The sequence below is a fragment of the Ambystoma mexicanum genome, chromosome 13 (genome assembly GCF_040938575.1).
Source record: "Ambystoma mexicanum isolate Mex_15411 chromosome 13, UKY_AmexF1_1, whole genome shotgun sequence".
Classification (NCBI taxonomy): Eukaryota; Metazoa; Chordata; class Amphibia; order Caudata; family Ambystomatidae; genus Ambystoma; species Ambystoma mexicanum.
Window position 1 is genome coordinate 525,351,694 of NC_090938.1, and position 13,224 is coordinate 525,364,917.

A 13,224-nucleotide genomic window follows, 5' to 3' on the forward strand; every position below is an offset into this window, starting at 1 on the left:
ATGTCTTGTGATTCTAACTGGCTGCATTTGAAGGAGTTGCATTAAAAGTCATCGGCACTACAGAAAACACGTAAAACTCCATTTTTTTGGCAGTCCTTTTAAGATAAATGTCCCTGGTCACACAATGCTCGAGGGATTGCCTCAATGACGCCGCTCTGAGCCCTACTTAACTAAGTGTACACTGTACAATATTGATCATTGCTGCTCTCCTTGTTGCAGTGTTTCCTGATTTTATTTCTCATTAGGCTGTTCTTTTTCCCTTAAGAGTGAGGCCCTTTAAAAACCTCCAGGGACTGCCCCTCAGCTTTCCTGCATAATGGACATTTAAAAGGCCAGCCTAAATTATTGAGCACTTCCTGAAAGGTTTGTACTTATTAATCATGCAGAAGACTTTTCTCTTTTTTTTTGGCGTGGAAATGGTGTGAAATCAGATTATAGCCGTTAAGTAGTCCTGTGGGTTGAGTCCCTGCTAGAGAGATCTGTGTGCAACTTGTTCACCATAGCTGTCAAATGCTCCCATGCCATGGGTGTCCTCAGCAAGTCCTGCATTTTTAGCCAACAGCAATTTGCATTCTGGGATATGGAGTTTCACCTATACCATTGTGATTCTAAATGTCTTGGCATGCTGACTGTTGTCGGCCAGAAATTCGGAAATGGAAGCAAGTGACCCTCGCGACGTGGGGTCAGTTGTAATCTCTGTGTGGTTCAAATCTCTGCTGTCTCCACCTTTCATCTTCCTTAGTCGATAAAATGAGTTCCATGTGGTTGCACAATAATGGCACCAGTTATTTAAGCTCCAAGAGACTATTCAATTTGTTGTGAACACTCTAGATAGATGAATTGATTGGTTTGTTTAAATGATAGAACAATCTAATATCATATTAGATGTACTATGGTTTAACAAAAAAGATAGCTCAGTGAGTCAAGCTCCTGCTTTAAAAATCTGTGTGCCACCCGTAGATACTGGTTCCAATCCAAGCAGACCGAACCCAGTTTGCCATATTTTTAAGGAATGTGTGTTTATGACACCACTTATTACAGCGCTTCAGAGCCTGGGGATTCCAACTTGAAGCTCTAGTGGTTTACAGAGGCCACTTTAAAGTTGTTTACAAAAGGGTAACGCGCCTGTGGCGGAGGTCAGTGTTTGACAGGAAGGCCTGACGTCAAACCCTTGCAGGGGGGACTCTGCAGATATCACCTGCCACCGGGTTCGGTGGATTCTGGGCGTGGACTACTAAAATGGAATTCCATGGTCTTTGTTAGATTGGGCTCCGTACTTCTTCCTATGGAATTACGATGATATCGATAACACCATGCAGAGCTGATGTAAAACAGCTTTCACAATAGCCATACACCCTTTTAAATATTAAATAGGGATAGCAGGTGTTAACTAACGGCCCGGGATGTAATTCAGTTTGTAAAGCGTGCAATGCAACTGCTACATTGAATTATTTGAGGGTGTTGTTCGGCACTAGCCATCCCCCCGACTGGCAGTTGGAGAGGCTGGGCTTCGTATGTCATCCCAGGCAACCTTGGAGCTGGGAAGGACTCGCATCGGAACCGGCAGGCGCAGGGACCCAGGAGCGGGGCCTGCCTCCCTGCATCCCTCCCTGGCTGCATCCTCGCCTGCTGGTCCTGCCGCTGTCAGGGTGATCCTGTTTCCAGCAGGTGAAGGCGAGCTCGCGTGCCAGGCTCTGTCCGGGCGATGGGAACTGCATCAGGGGGTCCCTCCAGCCGCCCCTTGCCGCTCTGCAGACCTAGGGACGGCCCCTCCCCGTGCCCGTGTGGCGGGGGCTGAGAGAACCAGCTCGGACTCGCACTCAGATGCAACGATGAAATAAAGCATGCAGTCATCATAAACCTGCACACAGACACACAGACACACACACACACACACACATATATGTGTGCGATTGCAGCTCTTACATGTGACTGGCGACATGCGGCTGGGCTGGATTTGGCTGCTGAGGTAGTTGACTGCTGCAACTTCCCCTTCTGTGGTTTCGGTTGATCCTCGGCTTGCTTCACATCCGAAACAAGTGAAGGAAGAGAGAAAAAAAAAGTTATATGTGCTGCACGCAGTGCCATGTGAGTGTGGCCCTGTTTCCGGATCGGCTTCGATGGGATGGGCCCAGGTGCTGGAGGAGATCCTGTGTAGTCCTTCGCTGGAGTGTTTACTGGCAGAGAAGTTACTCCAGAGCTTGCCGATGGAACACTAGGTCCACCGGTACCACACCCGTTTCTCTGCTGGTGCCACTTGTTTCCGCCCTCACCACGACTGCGAAGTCGTGGGCCTTCGAAAGCGGCACTAACTGCCAGGACCAAGAAGTCTTTTTTTTTATTGTTACTGAGCATCCGCTCGGGGGAGGGTATCATCCCGACTCCTTCGCACTGGCACTTCCCTTTTTCGTCACAAAGAAACTCCAAACATTTCAAATCTGGATTTTGGGGCGCTGAAGCGGGTTGCGGGCTCCAGGATGGGCAACGCAGCCGGAGCCATGGACCTCTTGCAGGGGAAGGAGGTGAAGGCTCAGCCCGTGGCAGCTCTGCCCCCGAAGCAGACCACCCCAGTGAAACTTCCAGTGCCTCCGACCAATGAACTGGAGGAACGGTTCAACCAAGTTCTGGTAAGGGATGGCCATGTGTTCCCACCTTCCCAATCGTTTCCAAACCTGGCCTTCATGGAGCCGATTAACTTTCAGTTGTGTGGTCTATCACGTCTATAGCATTATAGGAGGCCAATGCATTGCTGTCATTTATATATCCCTACTCTCTCACCTCTCCCAGCTACTGTGCTACTTGCTCTCCTTGTCCGTCATCCTTCTCAACAATCTTTTTCTGCCTGGTCTCTGGCCTTCTAGAAATGTAGGAAACTAAACACACACATTGTTTCTACAACCGCACTGTCTCTGCCTCATGCCTTGAGACGAGTCTCTTTCTCTCTCTCGCCCACTGCCCTGGTCTGGGAGTATTTTTCACGGTTGGCGGTAGCGACTCTGTAGTTATGGTTAAGTTGGACTCCACCTGCCAAGAGAACTCCTTGGGTGGCTAACCTTTGCAGTGAGTGATGACCCCTCACCAAACTTTCCATAAGAAAAGTGAAACCCGACTGTCGTTTTTGGGGAAAGTTTTCTGAGGTTGATCTTTGCATGGGCATATGAAAACTCAAGACACCCATTCTTTTTTCTTGATATCGTACTTCCTCTGCATCAGGCCGGAAGTGCCCAGAGAGGATTCCGTTTCTGGGGCTGCTCTTTACCCTGATGTTGTGTTATGTTTCATCGCTGGGATGTATAGGGTGCACTGCTGACATCGGCATGCTTTACAGGTGCCCCGGCGGATCTGAAAGAGGGGGGAGATGTTAGGTTGGTGGGGAGAGAGGGAAAACGCCCGATAGCTTTGGGATGACGTCAGTGGTGGCGCTGATGATGTCATTCCTGAAGACATGGCAGTGGAGGCGAGTTCACCTTGCATGAGGGACTTTATATGGCAAATGTGGGGACTTTTTAGATTCCCATTGCAAGTTCAACTACACCTCAACCTAAGCGTTCCGGTAAAATTTGTGAGGTTGTTTTTATCAATCTAATGTCCTTCTAAGTAGAGACTCTTACCTCTTACGTTACTCTATAAAATATGTTTATAGTGAACTGAATGGTTTTTGTAATGATATTCTGTGACAAACCATACTTGCATATTTGATTTGCAAGTTGGACATGGTGCACACTTGCAAGAGTACCACTGCAAAGCACCTGGAGACAAGGTGCAAACATACACAGAGAGACACTTTTATGATAGGGTGCACCACAAGACAAGGTGAATGACATCTGTGTGTAGCTGAGGGGAATGACGATTGGGGCTTTGTCAGTCACTGACATGCTAATTAGCAGTAACACGGTCCAGTGGTCGAAGTGGGTGGGAGCGGCTGGGAGCGGTGCTCCTCTGCTTTTTTTTTAAATTAAGTTTTACTGTTCATATACTTTTATTTTGAAGAAACGGAACCGTTCCGGAATGGTTTCGTTTTAAAATAAAAGTGCAGGAGGAAGTTGAAACTTGCACTTTCAGTGCACTTCACTGAACGTTCCCTTAAACAGCAGGTGCAAGTGTTTGGGGGGGGGGTTGTATTGTGCGTGGGAGGGGGACATGGCGATGGGGTTTGTGGGGACAGGCCAGCAGGGAACATAGTTCTTTTCGTACAATTCCACCATTTGTAACACCAAGGCAGTAGGTACGGTCCAGTTGAGATGACCTTTCGTACGGCTAACCCAACAGACATGCCTGTGGCCTGCCATGAAAAGGCGCCAAAATGCCTGTTTTATTTATTTAGATATTGCACATAATGGAAAGAAAAATGCTAGAAGCGCAGAGTAAATTGAGAGCTCAAATAGAGATCGTGATATGGGAGTACGCTTTAACACTCTGTTTCAGAGTCCACTTGTATCTTTTTAAGTCGTTTCCTGTTTTTAGGTATGGTGTGTGTTCGTTCCAGTGTTTAGGGCCTAGTACTGTTAGTGTTTTGCCTCCCGTCATTATGTGTGCTTATTGACTGTATCATTTGCAGCCGATAGATCGAGTAGGAAGAGGACCGGAATACTATTGTCTAGTGATTGATTGATTGATTGCACTGGTCGAAGTGTACGAAAAGAAGTAGTGGAGCTATGTTCCCTGTCGGTCTGCCCTGCTCTCCACAAACCCCATTGCTGCGGCCCTCCCACACACAATCCAAACCCCCAAACAAGCACACCTGTTATTTGAGGGAATGTTCCGTGCAGTCCGCTGAAGTGCAAGCTTCAACTTCTTCCTGCACTTTTATTTGAAAACGAAGCCATCCCAGAACGGTTTCTTTTTAAAATAAAAGTATAGGAACAGTGAAACTTAAAAATAAAAAGTATAAGAGCACCGCTCCCGACTGCTCCCGCCCACTTTGACCTCTGGTGGATTGAGGTATCTGCATAGCGCATTTAGGACGAACCGAATGGTATCATAGCGCGGATGTTAACGTAACAGCAATAACTCCATGAAAGCTAGTGATTACAGTAGTTACTCTTTCTTGAAAGGGAAACTTGTTTCTGTGCTCCTGTTGAGGCAAAAAACAATTGCTCGCCGTGGTGTAATTGGACCTGTGGTACACACAGGCAATGCACTGCGTATACCAGTCAGATGTACAAAAGACAGCCTACATACACCCCTTGGCTCCTATTCATGTTCAGGATAAGCACATACGTGTACAGCCTGTAGTACTCCAATGTACAGGCCATGTTGTGTATGTATACATGGTTCTCCCAGTGTACGCAACGTGTATGTGCAGATATTGTGAAGTGCATGGTCAAGGTACATACAGTTTGTGGCCTGTGCATTACGTGTACCACAAATAGGCATGTTCAGGGAGTGGCCTGGGGTGGCACGTTCTACCCCCGAAATCTGACTGGCCACCCCAGGTGCCACCTGTGTGTGTGTGTACTTCATGCATAAGTCAGTGCCCCACTTGGGCCACCCCAGTCAAAAGAGTCTGGACACACCACTGGTACCACACTGATATCGAAAACACAGACCACAGCGCTCGGGTCTGATTGTGTTTCAAGCAAGTGCAATTTCCGTGCATCGCGCTTGCTACACATGAGCATGTACCACATACAGATATATACAAAATATGTGTTGCAGGTGTGGAGGGTACACACTATGGGCCTAATGGCGCAGTTCCATTGGAAAACGCTTTGTGAATCAGGCCCTATGTGTACCGCTGAAATGCACCAAATTAAGGGCAAGCCCCTTTGCCTAGAGACCATGGCCCTCATTAGGACTCCAGCGGAAAACCATGGTGCTATTAGCACCATGGTCGATGCTGGAGTCCGCCATGGCGGAATGGGGAATTACCACCCCATTCCAAGGTTGGCGGGGCGGTAATTCCCCATGCCACCATGGCCCTTCCCCATTTTTGCCCCATAGGGCATAATGGGAATGGGAAGGCCGGTAAGTACGGTACAGCAAATTGCGGTACCCTACTTACCTCGAGAGACCCTTTGCGGGGCCCCTACTTTAACGGCTGGTCTAGACCAGCCGTTAAGGTCGGGTCCCGCAACAAAGGGACCTCGTAGTAAGGCGTTAAGGGTTTAAGGGCACCGACACCTTTTACGGCGCCGTTAAACCCTTAACGCCAGGGTCCTAATGAGGGCCCATGTTTAGTGCATGCGAAAAATGCACCCAGCGCAACACTCTGAGTGCAGAGCTATTTTCTCACTCTGTGTCTGAAGATACTCTGATAATGTGCATAGGGCCTAGCGCTTAGCTTGGCAAATCTTTGTGGGAATTGTTGGCCCAGTTAGATCTGAAGGTCCTGAATGAAAAGACAGCCTTTCCCTGTGTGGCGCTCAAGCAGGCCTTCATCTCGGAGTGTGGCAAGCTTGTCCCCGAGATTCCATGCTTATTCCCCCCACACCCCAATCCGGATGGGCTCCACAAACCCAGGGTCTATGGATCGAACGTGTTAAGTGTTTAAGAGAATGTTCAGCCGTGCTCGATTCGGCAGCACACAGACTAACATTGGAAGGCTACAGAGAAGATTAGCATGGCCCCTGCGCAATGAGGACACGCACATTCGTGAAGAGTTCCGTGAAAATACTAAAAATACACACAAAAAAAGTACCAAAAAAAAAGAAATTGTGCAGCCTGTGAATTGCCCCACACACACGCTCAAGGTCAGGAAAAATGTATTTAAATATGATTTGAATCAGTGAATCAGTGAATCAGTAAATTAAAAGCACTTCTGAAAAGTTGCAGAAGGGATTCAGTCTATTAAAACAAGCACACTGCTGTGAGGTCTGATGAGCTGCTGCATATTTAGTTAATGCAAGATGTTTTTTTTATAGCGCATGGCTTTCACCGGTATGACTTTGCAGCACTATAACTTTCTCTAAAAGTGTATGTACGGCGCAGCTCAGGTATCAGGCAGACGAGAATCTGACGTCTGAGTCAGGGTTGGGGGCCGGGCACCTTGGATACAGATTGCCTGTATTATGTAGGGTGAGCAGGTGAAGGGGGGCGTCGAAGGGGGGCTCCGCATTGGAGCTTCAAGCTTCAGTGAGCTACGCTGCGATATGAGTAGCGCCTGCAGAGAACGGCGCCTTGTGAGGCACGGCTCTGCTGTGGTATTCGGATCCTCACGTTCCCCCACTTCGTGCACGGCGTGATACCCGTTCAACAGAGTCCAGCCTGAGAGGAGGTGTGATGGCTGGCGTTACTCAGCTTGGGGCCTTTCTGGGGTGTGGGTGGGAGGAGGGAGGCTGGGGATGGGCACCATTATGTCCTGTTCAGCAGTTTTTATGCTGTCACTTCATAATGGATGTCTAGGAGACAATGGATGGGAAATGCGTTTTACTAGACCCCCTTTCAGGACCCCAGAGGTCGAAGTGGGAGGGAACTAATGGCTACGAGCAGGGCTTTAAGTGGGCCCGGGCTAGACAGGCTCTGAAAATTGTGTGTTGAGATGGAGCCTTGCCAGGGCCCCTGAAGTCCGCTGCTAACCCCAGCCCACCAGGCTGGTAGCAAGCAAGGCTTTTTTTGTAAAGCCCGAAGCTCATCACGTGTAAGCGAAAGCTTCAGGCTTTGGAAAAAAAGCCTTGCCTTTTGATTGTGTCGCCGACCTCCCTGCATCTCTAATGTAAGGGGTGTCTGGAGGGGGGGTCGGCGACACAATCAAAAGGCAAGGCTTTTTTTGTTAAGCCTTAAGCCGTCGCGTGAAAGCGAGAACTTCAGGCTTTACAAAAAAAGGCCTAGCTTTTCATGGTCTCTCGGACCCCTGGTAGGCACCCCTTCCATTTGAAATGCAGGGATCATCACCTTCGGTGACAGGGTGATGATCCCTGTATCTCCAGGGGAAGGGGTGCCTGGCAGGGGGTCAGCACTGCAATTAAAATGGAAACACCTCTACCTGAATGGCAGCTGTCCTTTTGCAAAACTGAGCTGGGGCTCTTACGGGGGCGTGGTCTAACTGGCAGCATTCAGGTGAGGTAAGTGTAGCCTCCTAATTGCGGTACCCGCCCCTGCCAGGCCACGCCTCCTAAGAGCCCGGCCCGAGTGTGCAGGCCACTTAAAGCACTCGACCGTACGATGTTCCCTTCATTCCTAGGAAAATTTGCACAGTTCCTTTACTTTATGTGACCAGGAGTACCTTTCCAGGACGGTAGGAAAGGCCACTTGTATTTTGTAGTGAATAATGTTTTCTCTGCTGAGGATTTGAACCGAGGCCCTGCTGGTAATAATCCTGTGTCAAACCTCACTGCGCTATCTCGCAAGTGCTGGCCACGCTTTGCTCATTTCACTGGACTGCCTGCACAGGGAGCCCATTCCCAGCAGTCAGGCAGGAATCTGGGCATTGCTTTAGGCGCTGGGGTGCTTGTGTAGGCAGAGAGGTGTTTGCAGGTAATTGGAGGGCTGTGTCAGTGGCTATAGTCCCTGCATGTCCCTTAGGAGGTGTGAATGGTGGGCGGTTAGATCTGCCTGCTGGGGGGTGGGGGTGGGGGCAGTGACACACTAATGGTAGTCATTCACATGCATAGTCTTTCACAGCCTTGTGAGAACCATTGCTGTAAAACACAGCCTTGTGAGCTGCAGGGGAGGAAAGGAAGGACCCAGGTAGAGAGTCTGAATTGGGATGGGGCTGCGGTGGCAAATGCTGGTGAGGGAAAAGAGCAGAAAAGGGGACGGCAGAAAATGGGGAGAACAGAGGGAACATTGTTTCAATACTTTTTTATACTCTTCGACCACTGCCCTAGAACAATCTTCACCAAATTCATCCAATCATTCTTTACTATCCACTGCAAATGGGGTAAAATGGGTCAAAGTTCTAGAGCATGGAACAGTTCCCGGGTTAAGCGGGGAGCATTCCACGTGAAGAATATCAATCACACCAGCGAACCCCTCTTTTGCCTACCTATATGGTGTGCTTCACCTGGAAACCTCTCTGCCTAAATGGGAACTTGCCCTGGGCTCCTTTCCTGATTCTGCATAATTCTTGCACCACTCTGAGTGTTCTGCAGAAACATTGAACCTCAACCAGAGAATAAATGTGTATATCTATATATATATATATATATATATATATATATATATATATATATATATATATATATATATATATATAAAAAAAATTCTGTAAAAAACCTTTAAGACATACCTCATTACACGGACGGCGGTAAGGGTTAACGGTCACCGTTAATGGCAACGGTGACCGTTAACCCTTACCGCCGTACTACGAGGTCCCTTTGCGGGTTGGAGGAATTAACGCCTGCTTCTTGCAGGCGTTAAGTACCAACCCGCTAAGGGACCTCGGAGCTAATTACGGCACCGCAAAATTGCGGTGCCGTAATTAGCTCCTTCCCCATTCCCATAGAGCCCTATGGGGCAGAAATGGGAATGGGGAAGGGCAATGGCGGAAGGGGGATTTACCGCCCCTCCAACCTTGGAATGGGGCGGTAAATCCCCTTTCCGCCAAGGCGGTGCCGGTAATTTACCGGCATGGTCCAGGGTGCTAATAGCACCCTGGATTACCGCCTTCCGTGTAATGAGGCCCATAGTTATGATGTACGATTCATCACAACAAAGCCCAGGAAATTTGGCGGTTGTGGGAAGTGGCACTGATCTTAACTCAGCGTCCGCCCCTATAGATGTCATGCATGATGTCTTTTTTTACCTTGTTGATCCCAGCGGTGATCTCTTGTATGTGCTCTTGGCCCTGCTGTGATCTCGTGTATGTGCTCTTGGCCTCATTGTGATCTCATGTATGTGCTCTTGGCCTCGCTGTGATCTCATGTATGTGCTCTTGGCCCAGCTATGATATTGTGTATGTGCTCTTGGTACCGCTGTGATCTCATGTATGTGCTCTTGGCCTCACTGTGATCTCATGTATGTGCTCTTGGCCCCACTATGATCTCATGTATGTGCTCTTGGCCCTGCTGTGATCTCATGCATGTGCTCTTGGCCCAGCTATGATCTCGTGTATGTGCTCTTGGCACCGCTGTGATCTCATGTATGTGCTCTTGGCCTCATTGTGATCTCATGTATGTGCTCTTGGCCTCGCTGTGATCTCATGTATGTGCTCTTGGCCCTGCTGTGATCTCATGTATCTGTTCTTGGCCCCGCTGTGATCTCATGTATGTGCTCTTGGCCCCGCTATGATCTCATGTATGTGCTCTTGGCCCTGCTGTGATCTCATGTATCTGTTCTTGGCCCCGCTGTGATCTCGTGTATGTGCTCTTGGCCCCGCTATGATCTCGTGCATGTGTTCTTGGCCCCGCTGTGATCTCAGGTATGTGCTCTTGGCCTCGCTGTGATCTTGTTTATGTGCTCTTGGCACCGCTGTGATGTCATGTATGTGCTCTTGTCTCACTGTGATCTCATGTGTGTGCTTTTGGCCCCGCTATGATCTCATGTATGTGCTCATGGCCCTGCTGTGATCTCATGTATCTGCTCTTGGCCTCATTGTGATCTCATGTATGTGCTCTTGGCCTCGCTGTGATCTCATGTATGTGCTCTTGGCCCAGCTATGATCTTGTGTATGTGCTCTTGGTACCGCTATGATCTCATGTATGTGCTCTTGGCCTCACTGTGATCTCATGTATGTGCTCTTGGCCCCGCTATGATCTCATGTATGTGCTCTTGGCCCTGCTGTGATCACATGTATCTGTTCTTGGCCCCGCTGGGATCTCGTGTATGTGCTCTTGGTCCCGCTATGATCTCGTGCATGTGTTCTTGGCCCCGCTGTGATCTCAGGTATGTGCTCTTGGCCTCGCTGTGATCTTGTTTATGTGCTCTTGGCCTCGCTGTGATCTCATGTATGTGCTCTTGGCCTCACTGTGATCTCATGCATGTGCTCTTGGCCCAGCTATGATCTCGTGTATGTGCTCTTGGCACCGCTGTGATCTCATGTATGTGCTCTTGGACTCACTGTGATCTCATGTGTGTGCTTTTGGCCCCGCTATGATCTCATGTATGTGCTCTTGGCCCTGCTGTGATCTCATGTATTTGCTCTTGGCCCCGCTGTGATCTTGTGTATGTGCTCTTGGCTCCGCTGGGATCTCATGTATGTGCTCTTGGCCCTGCTGTGATCTCATGTATGTGCTCTTGGCCACGCTGTGATCGCGTGTATGTGCTCTTGGCCCCGCTGTGATCTCGTGTATGTGCTCTTGGCCCCGCTGTGATCTCATGTATGTGCTCTTGGCCCCGCTATGATCTCGTGTATGTGCTCTTGGGCCCGCTGTGATCTCGTGTATGTGCTCTTGGGCTGAGCACCGAGGGGGACTCCCAATTAAGATTTTCATCACTTCCCATACATGCTGTATTTCCAGGGTTTTTTATCGATGAATCGGTTCATCTTAATTCTGTCTTAACAAAGTTGTTCTCAATGAATCTCAAGGGTGTCATTATCATATATCTTCTGCAAGGTCATGGCCAATGTCCATGTGGCACTAATTAATAAAAACACCACAGCCTGTGGACATGGCATATGACTGTGGCCCATGTGCCTAGAAAATAACCAGATCCCACCAGCCATGGCCTTCCGCTGAGGTCCCTGTTCATGTGGCAGCAATTAGTAAAAAAGACTTTGGCCCACATCCTCCTGACTCTGAACTAACAAGATCCCAGTGGCCACACCCTTGGCCCAGGGATGTCATTTCACCAAATTGCCAGGAGTAGCGGAAGTGACATCTCACGGCCCTCGACCTCTGATGACATCACAGGAAGTGATATCATTTGACCCCACCCGAAGTGATATCACAGGAAGCAATGGAACATGAACTTTCACCCCTTGACAAAACAGGAAGTGGCATAACATAGCATTGTTCCTAAGTACACTACGAAAAATATGGTTACGATATTACTATAATGTGATATATATTTCATACAAAAATGGATCACCATATGTATCGTTAATATCAGTGTGTATAGGCCCATATTACCAAATTACTGTGAATGCAAGCAGACGTCCAATGCTAAATAATAATGATGTGTTATTATATAGCACTTACGCTTAAGCGCTGTATATAGAACAAACGCACCCTGAAAAGACAAGCCCAGTAAGCTTGGTTAAGAGAGCTCACCATCTTTGCAAAGCAGAACTTCGCTAAAGCCTCCAAACAATACAAATTAGCCATAATCACAGCTAAGGCAAACTCCCTCAACACTAGAATCAGCAATGCCAAGTCAGATGCTAAAGAAATCTTATCCATGCACAGAGAACTTTATTGTGTGTGGGGTTAGTGATGCGTTGAGTGAAGCCAGTGTGTTGAGGGTGTCAGAGAATGATTTAGATGGTAGATAATTGGGGTAGTGGAGGCCCATGTTGAGGTGTCCTAGCCAAATTATTTTCGAGGAAACTTTCAGGTTGTCCTGGAGAATATGAAGTATGTTTTGCTCAAAGTTTGGAGAAGGACCAAGAGCGTGACAGATTAGATGAATGGTGATTGTGCAGGTAGGGGATGGTGAGAATTTGATAGAGAGAAGGTCAATGTTTCCATCAATGGATGTGGGAACTTGTCTGAGGAGAATGGATTCTCTTGCAATCATAGCGACTCCGCCTCCCCTGGAGGTGGGTCTGTCATTCTGTAGGATGGTATATCCTGTGGGAATAGCTAAGGCCAGGGCAGGGCCGGATGCTTTATGAAGCCAGCTCTCTGTGATGGCTAATGTGTCGAGGTTGTTATTGGTGATGAGGTCGTGGATATCGAGTGCGTGGGCAGGAAGGGATTGAGTGTTGATCAAGGCACATGTAGGGAAGGACTGAGGGTCAGTGTGCAAGGTGCCAGAGGCTTGATCAGGGTTAGGGGATTGGATCTGAGAGGCTAGGTGGGGAAGAGCGGGAGCTGTCTGTTGTTGGAGTGAGCTTTGTTTATGGAGATGCTGAGGATATTGGTGGGGTCCTTGATGATGATGATCATGGGAGGAGAAGTGGAATAGATAGGGAAGGTGGGATCATGAGGAAGGTAGTTTGAGGGGGGAACTGGAACTTTGAGTGAGGATTTAGTCTTCTGTTTTCAGCGAGTGATGCGATGGTGCCTAGTTGCAGGGTGAGAGGGGCCTGAGATTCTGCTGTGTACTAGTTTGGGAGAGGCGTCTGGGTAGGGCAAGTTGGGTTGTGCATGGCATATTAGTCTGAGCTTGGAGAGTGGAGGTAACCCTGTGAATGTATTGCAGTTTGATGGAGTCGTAGCTGGACAGAGAGCAACTTCAGGA

The 13,224-nt window shown here is 48.6% G+C and overlaps 1 protein-coding gene and 1 non-coding gene across 4 annotated transcripts in view; both read left to right on the forward strand.

Annotated features, from left to right (window-relative positions):
* The first annotated feature begins 1,570 nt into the window (after positions 1-1,570).
* FMNL1 (formin like 1) overlaps positions 1,571-13,224 on the forward strand; it is a 593,200-nt gene continuing 581,546 nt past the window's right edge. Inside the window, exon 1 of one of the 3 annotated variants that reach the window (XM_069634229.1) lies at positions 1,571-2,627. In XM_069634229.1, the coding sequence (XP_069490330.1) occupies positions 2,478-2,627 (150 nt within the window). In that variant the 5' untranslated portion in view covers positions 1,571-2,477. The remainder of the gene's footprint in view (positions 2,628-13,224) is intronic. The other 2 variants (XM_069634230.1, XM_069634228.1) reach the window with 2 other exon arrangements.
* LOC138522160 (U6 spliceosomal RNA) lies at positions 6,508-6,614 on the forward strand. The gene has a single exon (XR_011283263.1). It is a non-coding gene; the product is annotated as a U6 spliceosomal RNA (small nuclear RNA).